At 38.9% G+C, this 21,024-nt stretch overlaps 1 protein-coding gene across 1 annotated transcript in view; it reads right to left on the reverse strand.

Annotated features, from left to right (window-relative positions):
* Positions 1–910: 910 nt before the first annotated feature.
* spata17 (spermatogenesis associated 17) overlaps positions 911–21,024 on the reverse strand; it is a 23,760-nt gene continuing 3,646 nt past the window's right edge. The window contains exons 3-8 of the mRNA XM_028442250.1: positions 20,056–20,137; positions 18,592–18,642; positions 15,864–15,967; positions 8,353–8,476; positions 4,620–4,850; positions 911–1,175 (exon numbers count right to left, since the gene is read on the reverse strand). Of these exons, the coding sequence (XP_028298051.1) occupies positions 960–1,175; positions 4,620–4,850; positions 8,353–8,476; positions 15,864–15,967; positions 18,592–18,642; positions 20,056–20,137 (808 nt within the window). The 3' untranslated portion in view covers positions 911–959. The remainder of the gene's footprint in view (positions 1,176–4,619; positions 4,851–8,352; positions 8,477–15,863; positions 15,968–18,591; positions 18,643–20,055; positions 20,138–21,024) is intronic.

Below are 21,024 nucleotides of genomic sequence, written 5' to 3' on the forward strand. Positions count from 1 at the left end.
CTTTGGACCTCTGAATGAGGCTAAAGGGATCTATATCATTCTAACAAAGCCATTAGAAAGTGATTTTTTTTCATATTACTGGCCCTTTAAGGTCTGTCCTTACTTTTGACATAATCCTGCCAACAGACAAACATACAAATAAATAAACAAACACCAGTGTAAATATTACGTCCTTAGTGGAGGTAATTAAATAGAATCAAAGGTGAGGTTATGCATCAGGCTAAATAGAAATATTCTATAGTGTGATAACAGAATATTACCTCATTATGATCAACAGCCAAAAGCACTATTATATTTTAAACAAATTTGATGCTGGTTTGTCTCCCCCCCAAAAGATGAGCACTTACTCCTGACAAGGAAATAAATGGTTTAAATAAACATTTGTCATTTCAAGCCATTGCCTGCAGTGAGACAAAAGTCTGAAGAAGCATGGGTTGGTTTAAATTGGGTGGTCTTTGATTCTTTAATCAGAAAGTGTATTGTGTGAGGCAGATCAAGTAGAGGGTTAATAACAGTACTTCACACACACACAGAACTGAGAAGATTAGCCTGCGAGCGATAATGAGTTTACAGTTTTTGGGTTTTAGCAAAGACGATCTCACATTCTTTAAAACTGAAACCATCTTTGAACTTAATTAGGGAGAGGCGGCTGGAGTGTTTACAGTAGGTCAAGTGTGAGGCTTCCTGAAAGTAATCTTCTGTATAGTAGCTATGATAAGCCCAAGTGTGGATATGGACAGTTTTTTCCACTGATAAATGCTGTTAAAATATCATGTACGAAGTTTAAGCTGTTAACAAAAAACATTAATATTGGGAGGATGAAGGAAAAATGTTTACTGATGGAAAATAATGAACAAATTCTTAACAACACTTAGTGTAAATGTGATTATAATATACAGTACATCACAGATAGTTAGACAAATAGCTTTATTGTCATTCATACAAGGCTTTAGAACATTTCACAGGAAGGTGTTTCCTAGCATATTGTTGGTTGGTGACTGTTGCCGTGTGTGTGTGTAGTCACAGTGTGTGACACTGGGGAGTCTCAGGGGCTCGAACTGCTTTAGCTGACTCTGGACCTCCTCCAGATGTGTGTATGAGGTTTGAAGAGGCCACATCATTTCAGGGCAATGCGTGCGTTGCTCCCACCACTCCCCTTGTTGTCTGAACACAACCTGAAATCAGCACAAACAGGAAATCCATCAGGTTGTACGAAAGTGTATAAGATAGTTTTTTTTAGCAGAATATGAAGTTTTTTTCATCACTTTTGGTTTTAGAATGCTTGAATTTGTCAAAATGAATGGAACAAACAATATAGTTAAACACATACATAACATATGGAGGAGTTCAAGTACCTCGGGGTCTTGTTCACGAGTGAGGGAAGGATGGAGCGAGAGATCGACAGGCGGATTGGTGCGGCGTGTGCAGTGATGCGGAGTCTGCACCAGTCCGTCATTGTAAAAAGGGAGCTGAGCCAAAAAGCAAAGCTCTCGATTTACAGGTCGGTCTACGTTCCAACCCTCACCTATGGTCATGAACTTTGGGTCATGACCGAAAGAACAAGATCACGGGTACAAGCAGCCAAAATGAGTTTCCTCCGTAGGGTGGCTGGGCTCTCCCTTAGAGATAGGGTGAGAAGCTCAGTCATTCGGGAGGGGCTCAAAGTAGAGTCGCTGCTCCTCCGCATCGAGAAGAGCCAGATGAGGTGGCTCGGGCACCTAATTAGGATGCCCCCTGAACGCCTCCCTAGTGAGGCGTTCAGGGCACGTCCCTCCGGAAGGAGGCCCCGGGGAAGACCCAGGACACGCTGGAGAGACATCTCTCCAGCGAGAGACTATGTCTCTCCAGCGTGTCCTGGGAACGTCTCGGGGTCCCCCCCGGAAGAGCTGGAGGAAGTGGCCGGGGAGAGGGAAGTCTGGGCCTCCCTACTGAGGATGCTGCCCCCGCGACCCGGAAACGGCTAAGCGGGAGAAGATGGATGGATGGATGGATGGAAGATGTTGAGCTTCTTGTTACAAGGAACTTTTTCTCCCTTTTAAAAATACTCCTTAAATACGGTCATTTCTTTTTCAAATGATGAAGGTCAAGACATTTTTGGTTAAAGAAAAAAGGTTTTATAAAGAAATAGTAAAAAAAAAATCCCAATAGTAAAAAGCCAAATCTTTAAAAAGATGTTTGGATATAATATTAGTATTTTAAAAAGAAATATCCAAAGGGCAAAATGTTGGGCGTACCACAATAATATAATAATATAACCTCCCAGCATTACTCTCATAAGTGTTTTCAACTTTATTTCAGGAATTACTTTTATCCATCTCTTCTTCCCATCTATTTCATATAACATATGTCCTGTTCAGAGGCTTATGAGGTATTTCCATTTTTACTTTATTGTGCTCCACACTTAAGGAACAAACTTCCCGAACACCTGAGATCTGCACAAACCATCAGCTCCTTTAAATATGGCCTGATCATATAAAGTAGTTACCATGTGTATGAAAAGTGCTGTACAAAGAAAATTCTCTTGTCACTGAGCAGAATTTTGTTAAGACCCTCAATCTAAATCTAAAGGCAATCATACAGATTTTTGCAAATGTGTCCATTAAAAACACAGTGAAAGTGTAAACTTTGTGGAATGCAGATCTGTTTATTTTGTGCATAAGGTGACCTTCAGTTAGTATAGAGTTTAGAAAGGGGAGCAATGGAGAGTGGGACACAACCATGCCCTTCCTCCTATCGCCATGGAATGAGTGACCTACCCTGCCCACATCCACAGGCAGAACCCCAACCTTATCCATCACCTCTAGATAGTTATCACAGAGTGTCGGGGTGAGTTAAAAAGAAGGAACGGCCACTTCCTGTACTAATGACACCTAAACAAAGGCCAAGACAGAGAAAACAGGCTAGATAAGTCCTCCTGTCCTGACTTTAGCACAATACAGCGATTATTAATGAAGTGCAGCTAATAATATGAGACACAAGCCTCTTTTCTGCTGAGTTAGGTTTCACACAAGTAGAAACTAATGACGCTATAAAGAGCTACACAAATGTTTGGACTAATCAGGAGTTTGAAATACACATGCACAATATGCATGACTTAGAGTAATAAGTGAACACCAGACTTTGATATATTGTGCTTTTATCAACATTGAAAGATTAAAAGGTTTAAAGGGCCCATGTTTCGCTAAATCAACTTTTCTGTGCTTTAAACATCATAAAGTGCTATTTGGGCTTCATACACATGCCTAAAGTGTTTTTTTCATTGATTCCCCATTGAGCACCTCGCTCCAGTTTGATGATGTGTTCCCACTTTGATGACAAACTTGACGTGGCACTGAGCTGGAGAAGCCGCGTCTCCAGGAAGCTCTCTGCCGTGTTTGACATGTAAACAGACACGCCCAAAAAGGTGAGCATTTCAGCGTCCTTTGCACAGGGCGATGTATGTATTTTCTAGTCTATGTATGTACCGGTGAACGCCCCGCCCCCAGACTCTGTCTCGTGTTTATAAAGCAGCATGAGCTCGGCGACAGAGTTAGTGGGAGGAGGGCGGGCCGTCCTCTGGCCCTACGTCACTGTGCGGGGAGGAGGAAGTCAGTGTCCCGTCTATAGACACGCCCACTCATGAATATGCAGAAGTAGGACCAAAATCAGCCTATTTGTGTGGAGTTGCTTAGAAAGTGACTTTTCAGAGGCTAAAACTCTGGAAAACAGGCGAGTTTGGGAAAATAAACCTCAAATGTTGCTTCAAAGTACCTTTCAAAAAAAGCACAATATCACCATTATAATAGTAAAGCAGTTATGTGTAACAAATGTACCATTACAGTTATTTATTTTGTGTTTTGTGGTCCTATCAATTTTATTTATATTTTTAATCTAGCATTTATTTAAACTGTTTCAGCCATCTTTTTCATTTAGGTATACATAACAGCAAACTTTTCTTTTTGGGTGCCTTTTTTCTTAAAGTTATATTAAAAATATTGGTCTAACATTTCCTCTTTATCCACTGTTTATCTGTCCATAAACCTGCAGTTAGATGTCACATAAGAGGACCAAACTATTAAAAAAATTACTTAATTACAAAAATGATTCCCATGACTGCGGTGGACTGGCGCCCTGTGCAGGGTGTACTCCTGCCTAACGCCCGATAAGAGCTGGATATAGGCACCAGCAGACCCCTGCGAGCCTGAATAATGGAACAAGCGCATCAGAAAATGGATGGATGGATGATTCTAGTGAATTAGTGGGAACGCTTATTTTCCATCCCATATAAATATGGCTTTATCCCATTTTGGGTGGAGATTATAGTTTGAGAAACTGTACAGGATTAACCAATACTAGAATTAACTAAAAATAAAGTTAACTGTGTGTAAGTGTGTGTGTGTGCTACAATCCCTCACTAAGCACTCATAGAAGGATGAGCTATAAATGACTGTGGCCAGTGGCCCCCAGGAGAGCTGTCTACCACACTTTAATGATGTCATTCTTCTTTAAAAACAGCTGCACAGCATCTCTACTTTCTTCAAACACCATCTTTCATTCGGCAAGAATGAAAGATCACGTGGTTTTAGTCATCATTAAGACATTTGATGAACTCTGTCTGTACTCGCACTGGCTGTCATCACCTGCTGCTCCTTGCTGGCAATACGTGGCAGGATGGGCCTGGAGCAGCCGTTTCTCGTGCTCCTAATCCCAGTCCCAGGAAACGTGGCAGCGCCCATTCGGCTTGGACAACCCATGAGATTATTCCCTCCCCTTGAGGCTATCTTGGCAGGAACCCGGTACTTGACCTGCCTCAGCAGTAGTTCCATCTCATGTGGGGCAGACCTGAATGGAGAGTTGAAGATCCCAGGGCTCTGAAAAAAGAGAGCAAGCAATGGGGCGTGTGTGAGGCATCATACAACACTTTGTAAATTTTAAGAATACATTCGGCATATTTTGTCTGGGTCAAAAACCAAAGTAGCCTTAAAGTTATATTTCTTGATATAAAGGCATTTAATTGCTCAAACTAATTATCTGGATTACCTCTCAAAAGCAGAATCAGTCAAATCTGTATAATTCTGAATCTCAACTGAATGTTACTAGGCTAAATTATATAAATAAGAACATTTGATCATTCTATTTGTTTGCATACTGTACTTGTGAAATTAATATACATCTTTTTTTAAAAGGCGCTGTAAAAGCGTGGCCCAAGGTTTTTGCATTTAGCAAAAATGTGCATGCTTAAATATTTATGGAAGAGCAGAAATTTTAGAGGATTCTGACATATTTACCACATACAGCTTAAGTAATAAATGATCATATCACAGTGATCCTTGTTCATTACATTAGAAGTTGGATGGCTGTATCTACTCTAAATGCTAATAACACTGGAACCACAAAGAAATTACAGAAAGAGAGGGCATGAGCCTGATATCGCTCCACGTGTATCAACTCCAATCTCTCGGATGTAGAAAAGCATTAACAAACAAGTTGAGAACTAAATGTTTCGTTTGGCTGAAAGTAGACTTGATATAAGTATCAAAGAAATTAAAAGGCCTTTACTTGTCCATTAGATGGCACACACTTTTAAGTGTGATCAATAATTAATCCATCATCTCTAAATGATAAACACAAGTAAAGTTGTAAAGTGTCATGCAAGTTATTGGAGAGTTGTTTTAGACATAACGTATCAATTATTTGCAGGTTCTACTTTTTTTTCTGTTTTACACACAAAATCCAGACTAAGGTAAGAGAAGCTGGAGATTATGACACTGGAAGGCAGGTTTCACCCTCAAAATTAATGAGTCTGTCTAAATTGCCTTCAAAACAATTTAAATGAAAGTCTACTCAGCAAAAGCTTCAAAGTTGCCCGCCAAACTAATTATGAGAAACACTTCGTTTTGGGGATGACTGTACACCCCGGACTCAAACAGGAAGGGACAGCTTGTGGCCTGTCGGCACACACACACACACGCACACACACACACACGCACACGCACACACACACACACACACACACACACACACACGCGCGCGCACGCACAGCTTACAAAAAAGCCCCAAGATCCTCTGACAAAGACAGAGATGCTGTGTTCCTGGGGTCAACATCATTGCTCTTCCCGTAGCTGGGTTGGTACTTTTGGGTTTGTGTGTGTTTGCGCATGTGTGGACTGGGGTCTAAGAAGTGAGGAAGGATGAACTGTGTGGTAGAGCCATCTATTCACTGCTGACAAGGTCAGAGCTACGATAGGAAAGAGTCCCTTGCCATATGCAGCGAATAGGGGAGAGAAACGTATAGACAGAGGACAGGAAGAGTATACACTAAACTTTTCTTTGTTTTAAATTTTCTTTAAAAGCTAGTCAAATTTGAAAGAAATGAACAAATAAAGTGCACATTGTAGTCATTTGGATAGTTAGAATCACTATGATCATTATGATAGAATCGGTTCCAATATTGCTACGAGTGATTCAAAGGAGAACCTGTATTATTGGCAGGAAGTAGTGTACGTGTTAAGCTGATGATTATATCCTGGCCACACAGTGATGGAGCAGAGATCATGGAAACAGAAGGAAAGACTGATGCAGAGAGGGAAAGAGAGAGAAAGGAAGAGAGAAGTGGCAGTGCTGAATCAACAGTGACCACATGTGCTTTGTCTTCATTAAGATCTCAGTGGGGAGTCACACAGATGCATGGATGCCACACACACACACACACACACACACACACACACACACACACACACACACACACACACACACACACACCATAGAAAGCAATAAAATACTTCACTCAGCACATCAGAAGAACCATGGCACACACACGTACTTTTATGTACACACCTCATCTTCAAGCAGGCCAACCAAAAAGATCAAAGGAATCAATGATGATTTTTTTTTTGTACATAGTTTGAAATGTTTGACAAACATCTATGAAGGCTCTTAATCATCAAGTTACAGAATGTACATAAACAGGGAAAATGTGTTGAACTAAGATAGGCCTTATGTTTTTTATATTTTAAATTATCTTATCAGGCACATATACCAATTCACACACACATACACACAGATGAGCATATGAAAATTTTAATCCTCCAACGGAAAAATCTTGCGGATTCAGAGTCTTGCTCAAGGACACTTTGAAATATTCTTGGAATTAACCCCCAAACCTCTCGTTTGAAAGACGGCTTGTCTATCAGCTGAACCATGGTAAATATGGCATGGACCAAATACGACCATTGGCTATGATTTCAAAACAGAAATGTTCAGTTGGGGTCGAACTCCAACCACAAATGCATTATAAAAACTAGCTTTTTTATATTATTATGTAATCAATAAACAAATGCAATTAAAAAAGGACATTAAAGGGATACTCAAACAAAATGACAGACAGCTGAAAGACTATTATATGTAATGTTTTGTAGTAGGAATGACAGGCGATTTAGAAGCTGCATATGCTATAAAAAGCACGTTAAATGCTTGCTTTGCGGAAGTTGCCATGTTTGAAAAACTGTTATTACAATTTCATTTAGCAGATGCTTTCATCCAAAGCGATCCCACAGTGATGGCCCAGTTTGGATTCCAACCGGTGACCCTCCGATTACAAGCCCACTTATTATGACATTACAATATTACCTTTTAAAAATTTTAAAACATTTTAAGCTTTCCAAACAACTAAATATACTTTCAGAAAGAGATTTTACAAAACACAGTGTTAACATGACTGCATGGAGCTGGAGTCCTGCATTTATGGTCTCTTGAAATTTCAGTCAAAACTTCTTGAAAAGTAATTAAAAAACTATTTTCAGCTTTATTATTATTACTAGTACAGTGCCCGTTGGAGGTATGTATTCATATTGATATTAACAGGAGTTCCACTGTGTGGATGGGAAAATGATCCATTTATAACTTTTCAAGTTGCATTAGCTTAACATTAGCATAGGATAGAACACTGATGATGAAATCACTGTTGATGACATCATCAGTTTGAACATTCTGATTGGAACTCTGATGACATCACTGTTGATGACATCATCAGTGTTCTAAAACAATGTTTGAACAGGAGTTCCACAGTGTGGATTGGTCATTTCAAATTGGTTTTGGAATGACCAAATTACTCCAAAATTACGGATGCACACACTCGGGATATTTGGAAGCCATTGACAAAGTTTGAGGTCGAACACACTGCGTCGGGGAGATATTTGCTCCACAAACAGACACGCACGCGCACAGACGTTCCTTGCTTTTATAGATAGAAGATTATTATGATTAGTATATAATCATGATAATCATTTTTGGTTTTTGATATTGTTAAGCTTAATGGAGAACGTCTATTACTAGAAGCTGATATCTGTACATTTGTAGATCATTCAAACAAACCTGCTCTGTACTCAGAAGGTGATGTAAGCGATGAGCTTTTTGGACTCTAGCTGTCTGCTCTTTTACCATCTTCACACAGTGTCTCTCTCTCCTTTGAAGCTCCTCAAATTCATCAAGCTCTCTCCTGCAGAAAAAAAACCAAAAAAAACCAACATAATTCACACCATGAAAAAAACCCCACAGTCTTTACATGTCATGGAAATTAAACGGATGAAAAAAAAAATATTGAGACTCAGTTTGGTCGCCTTTTGAAGTTCATACCTGAAATACTTACAGGTGTAAAACCTTTTTCAGATATAAAAAATACAGTACATAATGTGGCTGCTCATATGTTTACAGAGGAGTGCGTTTAAACTGCATTATACAATTTGTATGTAGCCTATCCCTGAAGTGCCTTTCAAATAAAGGAAAAAAATAAAGGTTGAGTCTGGAGGAAAGACAGACATCCTGAGGAGGAAATACGAGAGTGAGAACGTGCATGAAAGGAAAAAGAGCAAAGAGACTGTGAGAGGCTATAAGTGGGGGGATGATGGATATATTTCATCACCGCAGCCAGGACAGGTCTGTCGGTGACATCTGTTAAACCGCGCTGGCTAAATGGGATGCATTAAAAGCCCATACACAGCAATTTCATTCCACACTTACACAGCCTTATTGTTACAAGGGGCCAATAACTTAAAAGGGAAATTGGAAACAATTACTAAAACACACATGGCACGATAATATGAAAGCACTCACACAAAACTTGAGTATTAAACCAATCTAATTCCAAAAGCACATGACCACAGCTCATCAGCACATTTACAGCTTGCTTCTTTTTTTTTCTTTTCACTAATTTTGCATTACCGTTTGTTCCCCTACAAAAACTTTTGTTTTCAATTACGAGCCTCAACAGAAAAAACCAGGGCATTCAAAGCGTGTAGGTAATACAAGGTTAGCCCATTCTGCAGCTTCTGACATTTAAAGAGAAATCACCACACATTCAGTCAGTCTTGCATTCTCATTCCAACCTCAGCACCAGATTAAATTACAAAATAAATGAAATATGCAAAGCTCCGCCGTGCATGTGTGCAGTCAGAAGAGTCACACTCCATGTTTCATACAGTGTATGTAACGTAGGATGGAAAAGAGGCAGTTTTAATACAGTTTATAGGTTATTTGTGTGTGTGTGCTGGCATACATGTGTTTGTGTGTCCGTACAATATTAGGGTTGCTTAACCTCCATTTCCCACAGTAATATTTCTTATTAATGTGAAAAATAAAGATTTAGTTTATTGTGGGGAATGTGTTTTAAAAACCATTTGGCATATGTGTTGATGTGTGTATATTTGTTTCCTCATGCATTATAGCATCATAAAGAACTGACAGTCCATGATTTTTTGGGGTCAGGACATGTCATATGAGGATCTAAGTGAGAAAGCATCATTGTGTGTGTGTGTGTGTGTGTGTGTGTGTATCATGTTCCTACAGTTTGGTGTATGTGTGCCTGCATGTACGTGGGTTAGACTGAATAGGTGACCTTTGCTTTCCTGCCCTCAGCCACGGTGTTATTAATGACTGTGTAGTGGACAAAAGCCAAACAGATTTGTAACGGATGAAGGCACTTCGATCTAAGTCAACCCAAACAGTCGCCACAACATACAACCCTCATTAGCCCGGTTCAGCAAGCGCCACATGCCCTCTGTGTGCGCGAGTATTTCTACGGATTTAATTAAAGTTTAAAAACACATTAAAAGATTAAAACACATTACAAAACTCGACAAAATAACATGCCAGCTGATCTACTGCACATGACCAAATCATGAAATAATAAATAATTCAATTGTTTTTAATCATTATGAGTACATGTACAGACAATGATGAGAAACATCTAAAAAATCTGGTGGGACCTAAGACAAATCATGGGAAGCAGAAATTACATGAGGAAGATTAGCTTTTCAATACAGTATCATGAAAACATGCCCTTAGGAACACAAATGTAATCATTTAGAGGCAGGGTTAATTTTGTTGACTAAAAATTGCCGTCAAAGTTTTCGTCGACTACAGTTTTTTCAAAGCTATAACTAATTGTAAAAAAATACATGTGAACTAAAACAATATCAAAATATATTGATAATTTCATTGACTGATGAAAAATAAAGCATAATGTTCACATGTTTCTGTTTTGGAAAGTTTTGTTGCCTGGAGTAGGGGACATACGTAAGACGGCTCATGTGGTCTTATACATTGATCACATCCAATCTGTCTGTGTGTATTTACAAACAGTAATACTATCCCAATAAGGATGATAAATGGAAATTGAGTCTTTAAAAATATGCATAAACTCTTATGCTTTATATTCTAGTCGACTATATTTGACAATGACTAAAGCTCAAACCAAAACCTGCTGCCAAAATTCTATCCATCTATCTATCTATCTATCTATCTATCTATCTATCTATCTATCTATCTATCTATCTATCTATCTATCTATCTAGATAAGCAGGTCACAGAAATGAATTGAAAGTAACACAAGGGGAGCCAAACACTAGCAACTGGTGGACAGAACAATAGCCTGAGAATGCACTAGTATGAAGACCAAGCTGAGCACCGCCTAGATTACTAACTACAACAAAGCCTTCAACTCAAAGCTGCACACATGGATAACGTCTAGAACTGTACAAGAGCAACAGGACACTAACTGACTTCATAGAGAACTCATTAAGAATGGTAAAGATAAACCGTAGAGGCCTACTGAAAGCCCATTGCCCAGGTCAACATCAAGTGCAGCATATGTATCAATGAGACACACTATCCCCACTGCTGTTCTGCATAGGCCTCATCCACAAATTCACAGATCAGCAACAATATTTTTTTTTTCTGGTATAGCTACAGAAAAGTTACAGTCAAGACAAAGCTTTAAAGGGGACATATCATGGTTTTAAATCCTTCCTTTTTACATATAAATCATACAGCTGTGGTCTATATAAAGCGGAACTGCAATGCTTGGGTCTGAATTCCTCATTATTATAGCTCCACAGGCCCCTTTTCTACCCCTTTTCTGATGTGCTTCTGAGAGCAACTCGTTTTGGTGCGGTCTCTTTAAATGCAAATGAGACACTCCATGCCCCGCCCCCTCTTCAGATGACACTCGGTTCAACTCCACCCTGCTCGGCCATTTTTGTAGTTTGATAGAAGAGATACGGCTATGTAGCGGCGCATAAACTTTTTATTCAGAGGTTATTTACAAAATGTCAACAATGGAAGACTTGTCCATCCAGCCTTACATGTTCGAGCCAGAGTCGGACCCAGCGGAGCGAGATGAAAATGATGATGATGAACCTGCAGAACCCTAGCAAGTGAGCTAACACAAGCACCGAGCTAACGCTAGCGCCAAGCTAACGTCACGAAATGCATTTTAATACAGTCTTTTCAAAGACAAAAACGGCAAAATGAAATGACTAATGAAAACTTTAGACTTAAATTAAATCACGTAGGCCATATCATCAAGGATCTAAAACGAGCACACAGCGCTAACATATGAAGTCTGAAGACGGTGCAACTGCTAATGCTAACAAAACAATGACAGGGACGTCTTATCATCACACTTTTTAGCGTTATTTACAGCTTACCGAAGTGCTCTGTTCGTCGTCTCCAAAGATAGAAGGAATTGAACCCTCAATCAGACAAAGTCTTTCGGCAAATCCTTCTTTATACTGGTGGAAGTTGCAGAAGCAGTCATTCTTGAAGTGCTTCGCGCACACAAAAATGACCTTACCCACAGATGTGGGTACATTTCCGTGAAAAATAAAACTCAATCAGGCACTTTGAAAAGGTTCTGATGCTGGGAGACGGTGTAATGAAGCGTGTGGGTTACTACATCCAACAACCGAACATTTTGACTTATCCTCTCGTAACTTCGGCATCCTTGAGCTTGGACTACAAAATAAAAGCGAGAAATAAAAATGGCGGATTGCTCGAAGTGTTGGACCTGGAGTTGATGTACTAATTTGGCAGTTCCGCTGCAAATACTGTGATGTAATAGTTCAAAAAACGTAATAGAGAATAGAAAAATTGAAACAGATTGAAAAATATGAGCAAAACAGAATATAAAGATATCTACGGAGCACCTGAAGAGACTAATTTGATTTTTTCTGTACTTCTAAACGCTCTAAATATACAACAAAATGCATTTAAGGGCTAAAAAAGTGGATTTAGCATGATATGTCCCCTTTAAAACTGTAATCTATACGCCAGTAATTTCAAATCAGTTGATTACCAAAATGGAATAAAAGTAACAAAGAAACTGTGGGGTAGTCAGTGTTAGTCAAAAGATGAAAGGGTTATGAATGAAGCTAAAACATTTAGCTTTACATTTGCAGGCTGCCACTTTTGAGAAAATCTAATCAAGTGTACTTAACACTGTGCTGAAATAACCAAGCCTCTTTCTGCCATTTTCACCCTGGACTGTTAACTTATTTAAATGGCTAATATAAGCCAGCTCTATTACCCACTTTTTTCTTTAATAATTTAGTCTATAGTTCACAACAGGGCATCAAGGACTGACGGAATATCAGAGAACGGGGCATTCAGGGACAGCAGGCCATACAAACGGTCACCTATAGGCAAGCTCAAGAGCAACTAATTGGCCAGGTTTTAAATATTTGATAGTGGCTTGACCTGATTTGTTGTTTTAATTGCTCCAATTGAATGATTCAATAGCTGGAAAGGAGCGCAAAGTCAGCCAGCCAATTCTACCAGCTCAATGTATTGAGCCTTCAACACCCTCTAACACAATCTCCACTTAAGTGACGACCGGTAATTCATTGATTAACCAATTCACTAAAGTACTGCAAAGAAATGCTGTAAAGATTGACGAAAAATAAAAAAAAATAAAAAATGAGAGTGTTAAAATACAGTGTTTCTAGTTATTTCAAAGATAAAAAAAAAAAAAAATCCACATATTAATCCATGCTCTGCAAACTTTTGCACAGTTTGTGTTTCCACTCAATAAAGCATGCACACGCACACGCATACACACACACACGCACGCACGCACACACACACACACACACACACACACACACACACACACACACACACACACACACACACACACACACACACACACACACACACACACACACACACACACACACACACACACACACACACACACACAAATCCAATCACACTGAACAAGTGAACTTGCACCCAAACTAGATCAGACAGAAGGAGCGGCAAAAGAAAGAATGATGCATAGGAGCGGGTAGTGATGGCATGGCAGGCGTTCACTCCCTCTACCATCACAGCTCTCCTTTTATGAATGTCCTTGAAGAGATAAAAGAGAGGGAGGAATGAAGAAGACTGGAGAAAAGGGAGATAGGATAATAGTAGAGAGAGAAACTGATAGAAAGCACAATGAAATAAAGAAAATAATACACAAGAGCTGCCGGTTCAGTGACAAAACAGTCCATGATTTTTACCAGATGCTCCATTTTTCACTCTTTCAAAAAAAGCAAAATATTTGCCATGTTCAGTTATTTTTCTGATCCTTACACTATTAATTACCCAGCTGTTTGCTGCAGATAGAGCTATGCACAGTCAACAAGGAGTATTAGACGTGGTGACAATGAAACCTGCACATTTAGTAAATATGCAAAGCTGGCTTGCTTGCTTTCTTTCACTTTCCTTATTTTCTCATCCTCCCAATGCATGTTGTTGGGCTGCTAATTGACAAAGTCATATTTTGTTGGGGTATCATGAAAAACGGACACTTAGTCTCAAAGTAGCGCACCGAGGTCCTGTTTTCCTTAGGCTTTGCAGAATGAGTAAAGAATGAGTGAGGATGGACAGTGAGAGGCAAAGTAACACATTGAAGGAAACAGTCTGAGAAAATGACATAAGTCAGAGTATTTTGAAGCTTAAAAAGCCTAATGAAATGAGCAATTATAGCGCAAGTTACGATAAAAAACAAAGTAAGAAAACACATTAAGGCTCCCTCACATTACACAAAAGTTAACTATGCACAGTTTATTAGCCAGCACTAAATGGGAACTATTAGTCCAACTTTAAATAATCTATGCAGCAGTTGGGACAAAAAGAGGGACAGACTTGCGGAGGTAAGGGGCGCTCCTCTGATTAAAAATCAGACCTTTGCAGGGTGACTGCTCAGGCAGCGCATGAGCTGAGGGCTCAGCAGCTAACACAGGAAGGATATTTTAAATAAAGGCCAGCACAACGTTAATTGATCATGACCCCAGCAGCGCTAAATAAACATGTGATTAAATGGAGCCAAAGTGTCCTTAACGCCCTAAATCACTGTGGAGGAGGGGCAGCATGAAGCCAGTATCATAAAGTTTGACTTAGTTTTCAAAACGCAAATTCTGCTCGGAGGGTTTCTACCTGTTTTTTTTTATTTTTTTTTTAAGACTGTTTCCTCAACTTTAAATGTGTTATATGGGGTGTCTTGAGATGATTGTGTTTCTGTATAAAGAGAATTGAATTGAATTTAGTTAATCAACAACTTAAGGATGTAAAAAGAAGTATGACCTTGTAGCGTTGTAAACACAATCCCCATTAACAGTAAAAAACAGCCATGTGTTCTAATTGAGTAGAATTTCTTTTAACGTTTTTCTAAAACAAGTGATTAAACCTTCAAAAAAAAAATATTTTTGTCAAATTGAAATGGGATATTACAAAAGATCCTTTTTATCTATGGAAGTCCTTAGCTGTTTGTTTAAATGTGTATGCATGACATTATAGAGTCCAAAACAATCAGGGAAAAAACTTTGTTGATGGACTATAACGACCTAATCTCCGATACCTCAACAAAGGGCAAGGAGCGCTAGTGGGGAATCAGCGGAAAGTCAGTGATCCAAGGAGCACTTCAACAAATTTACATTTAATTTTAGCAGAGGCCTTGAGATATTTTCTGGTAAAAACACATTAGCAACATTAAAAATGTGACTATTAGCTACATGTGGTGTTTTTTCTTCTTCTTCTTCTTTTTGTCAAAAATAAATGATGGCACATCTCCAGCAGTAAGCCCTGGAGCAGACAATGTTTTATTAATGCACGGGCCGTGGTTCAAATCAGAGGCTAATTTTTAATTTCTTCACATCGTTCACTTCTCTGTCTCTTTGCCTCGAGCACTTTAGAGGACTGCTCTCTCTCTCTCTCTCCCTCTTTATCTTTCTCTCTCTTGTTACCATTCCTCCTTCCTAAGAGCTACTGTATTTTACGGTTATTATAAAGAAGAAAAATGCATTTTGAGCAAAATGCATTTACAATATCTAAATCAACTAATTTAGATTTATCTACTTTACTTTTTGTCTACTCCGATAGAAGGAAATAATAATAATAGTAATATTTATAGACTGAAAAAGCAGAACCTCATAACATTTTGCCTTTTTGTATTGTAAGCACGAGGATGTCAGAAAAACTATTGAATTGTTCAGTGTGTTTTCTTATCCTCCCGTTGTCATAGTGAAGCAGTTGAGGCTGTTGTGAGACACGTTCATTCTTCTTACCTGCGAAGATTATTTTGCTCAGCGAGCCCTTCCAAATATTGTTTGCGTGCGTAGAAGTTGTGGATGTACTTTCTCACAAAGAATCCTCGCCATCTTCGCTGAATCTGTTGGGCAACAAATCACACTTGTTTTCCTCTGTATTTTAGTATTTCATGAACAAACTTTTAAAACATATCAGGCAATTACAAATATTAACTAACAATAGGTCACTATTATACACAACTAATAAGATATACATGAAAATGTCCTCACATATATATGTTAAACCTTGTTTCAAAGTACCAACAACTATTGAGATAAACTTACTAATTCCTTATTAAAATTATTCCAAAGTCATTATTTTTATCCTATTGTGTGAGAAGAAGAATTGAAAAATGTCACTGGTTCATATATTTAACTTTCACACTGATTGAGGAGGCATCAGATTAGCTTCAAACCCCATCCCACCCCCCCAATAAAACCAATGGACCATTCCTAAACATGGGGATGTATGTCCTTCAGACTAAATGGGAGATTAAAACAATTGCAGGTAAAACAATATACACCCTATGATGGGGGAAAGAGAGGAGAGGTGGAGTGGAGGTTGGGGGAAAAACAAACAGCAAAATGAGAATTAGCATTGATCTGCCAGTCAATAGATAATTTTAAATAAAGTAATTGCCGCCTCCCAAGTTCTTGCTGACCTTTGTTGACTAGTGAAATCAATGCTGTTGAATCTAATACAAATCCGAGGTGCGGCATGTAAACACAAGTTTCTATTACGGCCTTAATACATTATCTTTTGTTAGCTACGACACCGTGATAAAGAGCACAGGAGAGGGGAGAAAAAGAATGGAGTTAAAATTGATTCAAAGGAAGTGTCACAAGGGGATTGTGGGATGATTGCTTCTAGCTTTGTGTCTATCGTTTCCCTATTTACACAAGATATAGCTCTTTGGTAAAAGTGATGTCCTTCACACACACACACACAGACACACACACGCACACACACACACACACACACACACACACACACACACACACACACACACACACACACACACACACACACACACACACACACACACACACACACAGCCACTCTACTTTGGAAAATAATAAATTCTGCATTGGCTACATTGGGCAGGAGACATGAGCTGGATTGGTTTTTTTGAGAAGAGGGTAAATTAAGAATATGTAAGATCGGGTAATTAAGGCGTGAATTTAAACCTTTTTTCCTCTACCCTTTCAAGAGGTTTTTAGTTACATGTAATTTATCTGAGGGACTTTATGTGTCTGCGTAAGCGGCAAGCGCCATAATATATTTTACTCTGCAGTGCCCAGGGACCGACTCTACTTCTGAGGCCGAACTACTGGTCAAGGGCAGTGTGAGAAAAGTGGAGCACCTGGAAACTGAAAAGAATATACTCTGAACACAAAACTTTTTTCAATGTTACCACAAGTAACATGAACTTTCCATCATGTTTCTTTTTTTTAAATGAATGATTCATATTCTAAATAAACAATAAAAGCCTTACTTTTTACTTCAAAAACTTTGGCTTTATTACAGTTTAACCTTGTGAACTTAAACCCTACAGCTGTCTAAATATGACGTTTATTGGAACAGCAGAGTGGTCAGCTTTATTTGTGTGATTTTACTTTTTATTGAGTGTAAAACTTGAAGCCCTTGATCCCTGGCTTTTCTAACTAATGTGAAAATAGAAATATTTTTTTCTTTGTCAAGCTGAACATTACAACTCCCTCTTTTAAAAACACCAGTGGATATTTTGTTGGTCCATAAAAACCTTTAATGATGTAGGTAGAGTAAAACTGCAAGCCAAAGGGGGAAGCTATAGTGAATTGTAAAACTATTAGGTTTCTGTACAATATTCTTGTGTAAAAATGCCAAGCCATCAATCACAGCCTCAGTTTCCCAGGATTTATGACTTCAGCACTAGGCGCTGCTGAGGGGATAATGGGAACATTGGATGGACATAATCCCTAGAATCCCGAGTAAGAAATTGAAAATATCTTATTGCGAATAGAACACAATTTAGTGTTGTCAGAACAAACAAGCATGAAAATGATTTGAAATTATTTTTTGCCTTGTCATTTATATATGATAAACATAGGGCTTCAAATAAAACAATAAATATGATGTTGTTTGTTAGAGAAGGGCAAAAACCCAAGGGAAAAAAAATCAGTTTTTTTACAGAAACGTCATATGATGAAGGGATTTTAACTGAATTCCTAGGGTCTCCCTCTCATAACACACACACAGAGATATGAAATGTCCACTTACAACAGGGGTGTAAAGATCATTTTAGTTCAGGCTAGTTTGAGCTAAAGTGGGACGTAGATTAATAGGTGGGGGGAAAAGAACAATTTTAACATCATTGTGCTCTAGTTTTCAACATCAGTTCAAGTCACTTCAAAAATTCTTGATTTTGTTACCAATCTTTGTGTAATTTAGAGGAGTTTTGTAGAATTGTTTGTGAGAAATTGCAAGATTTGTGGAAATATTGAGAGTTCTTTCTACAATTGGCAATTAAAATGACTGCATTCATGTGATATAAACAAAGGAAAAATGCAATCCCCTAAACATATTGTCAAGTTTCATTAAATTGGTGAAGTTGAGATAACTACAACTGGATTATTTGGTAATTTACACAATAATTCATGTTTTCTCCTGCCATATACTACGACACAGCATTTCCAAAAACAAGACACTCTAGTGGCTGATATTTACCCTGACCGCCATCTCTTGGTAGAAATTCATCTTCATGATAAAATATGCTTCCTGTGAACACAAAGGAAATACGGTGTTACATCTTGTCTACCAGCCCTGTGATCTGTCCACAGCGGGTGTCAAAGATGAAGAGCTCTTTATACATAATACATTGCACAGAGGCGGCGCAGAAAGTGCCACTGTTGAGGGGAGTGAAGAAGGAAGGAAGGAAGGTGGGAGAAAACTACAGAAGAGGAAAGCAGAAGGAAAAGGAGGAATGAGTTGAAGTCCAACGGATAGAATAAAGATGAAGGGAGAGAGAAAGAGAGGGAGAGGGCATGTGGGATTAAGTGGTTAAAGGGACTTTGTATCAAGGGGAGGACGGCACTCTCATAATACACCGACGCACACGAGGGCCAAGAAAATCTATGGTAGTCAAGCAGTGCGCTAATGGAGATGTATGACGACCAAAAGCTCTCCTCTGGATTTCATAATCAATGACAACATTGCCACAGAAGAGACTAACAAAAAGGCCAGAAAACATTTAGCAGCGCACTCAACAAGCACGATGCACAGCAGACGTTGCCACTGCCAGCCAACCACTGGGGGCACATTTCAGCAGCGGACTGGAGTGTCAGCTATAAAAGGGATTCATCTCAACACGTCATTTCTAATAACCACGGGCGAAAAGGAGATGATGAAAGAAGAGAAGACAAAGACTAAAAAGAGGGGGTTATAAATTCAGCTGAGGAGAGCAGGCCTTTTGCATGTCACATTAAACATGATAAAAGTCCAGAAGAAGGAAACATAGAACGATAGAAACAATGTGGAGCGACTCTCACAGGGCTAGTTTAAAAACCGTGCTCTGTGGCAATTTTCAGTGATTCAAATTAGCGCTCGTCTGTTTCCAAATGAGACCAAACAGCCTCTTTTAAGCCCATATGCGTGCTGTGACACATCCTTCAATGTTTATTTCACCCACCCCACCCCCCACCCCTCCTTTTTTTGAATGCCTCCCAAACGGTGGCTGGCAGTTATGCTTTAGCAAACAGTCAATTTACAGGCATGATAAATAGCTTGTTGTGATACATTTACAAAACTCAATCCAGGGGAAAATTATACGTGAGAGCGCTGGGTATTGGATCTGGTATCAACAATCTGTTCAATTAAGAAGCAGTTGGATGCAATATGCTGAAAATGGGGCCTTGTTTTACCAAAGAACACACATACACACACCTCATAAACACAACCCCTTACTTCTCTCTGTTTTCGCCACCTTCTGCTTTTCAGTAGGTATATGCGACAGATAGAAATCTATTAATTAGATCATTTTTCCTAAGTGTTAATTCCCCCATGTGGTAATAATGAGTGAATTATATTTCTTAAGGTCAGAGGCAGAGACTTAGGAATATACCAATTGAATTCTAATGCATGCTATCATAACATAATCAATATATCTATAGCAGTCGCAGGGACTAGGCTTACCTTCACCATTTGTCTGACACGTGCCCTCGCTGTGAAGCCCCGCCATCTCGCCTGTATAATGATGGCCTTCTTGTGCAAATAGCTGTAATAAAATCAAATCTTAGAAAGTGTGAGGTGGAGGGGGGGGGAGGTACATTCCAGATGCTGAAATGAAGGAAATCCTAAAAAAACACAATTTAAATAGACACACATTGAAAGTAAATTGTGAATGTGTAGCTTGGTTTTTCTGCCCCCCTACTCTTATAATTAAAGGTGATTTATTTTATTTTTCATTTTTTGTTTTTGCTACAATTACCTTTCATTATAAGTGAAATGAAACCCACTTGTTCATTAGATGAACAAGATTATTAAATAAACACACACAATAAAGAAGTTCCATCGCTAATGCTAGGATGGCTAGAAATTTCTTCTTTGGTGAAAATGATGAAGTGAAAAGTGTTATTCTGAATACCAATCTCAAGCTGTAAAAAAGGTCAGGGAAGCATTATACTTCCAAATACAAGCTCCCCTCAAAAAACACCAGTGAAAAGAGAGTGAAAGAGAGAGAGAGAGAGAGAGTTCCAGTTTTTCACCTCCTTTAAGCTGAAGCACACATTTGTATTCATCTTCAAACATACTCTAAATGCAAGTCTACTGCGATTCTCTACCTCCAATGAGGCCATCAATTTCCAAAAGGCCATTTATACGCCCAGAAAATCAATGCTTATAGTGGGGAAAGCACAACCTCTGAATTGCACTTAGGCAGCTAAAATTGTTGCTAATTATCCACTTAACGCATTGATCAATTAACTAAAGTAATCTGAATTAACCTACTGTCTGGAAGTTTGTCTGCTGACCCTGCAGAATGGTGCCGGGGTCACAGTATAGGAACAAGCTCAGAGAGATAGACATTTATTTCACTCTCTCTCTCTCTCTCTCTCTCTCTCTCTCTGTGTGTGTGTGTGTGTGTGTGTGTGTGTGTGTGTGTGT

This window comes from Gouania willdenowi, chromosome 3 (assembly GCF_900634775.1).
Source record: "Gouania willdenowi chromosome 3, fGouWil2.1, whole genome shotgun sequence".
In the NCBI taxonomy this organism is placed as follows: Eukaryota; Metazoa; Chordata; class Actinopteri; order Blenniiformes; family Gobiesocidae; genus Gouania; species Gouania willdenowi.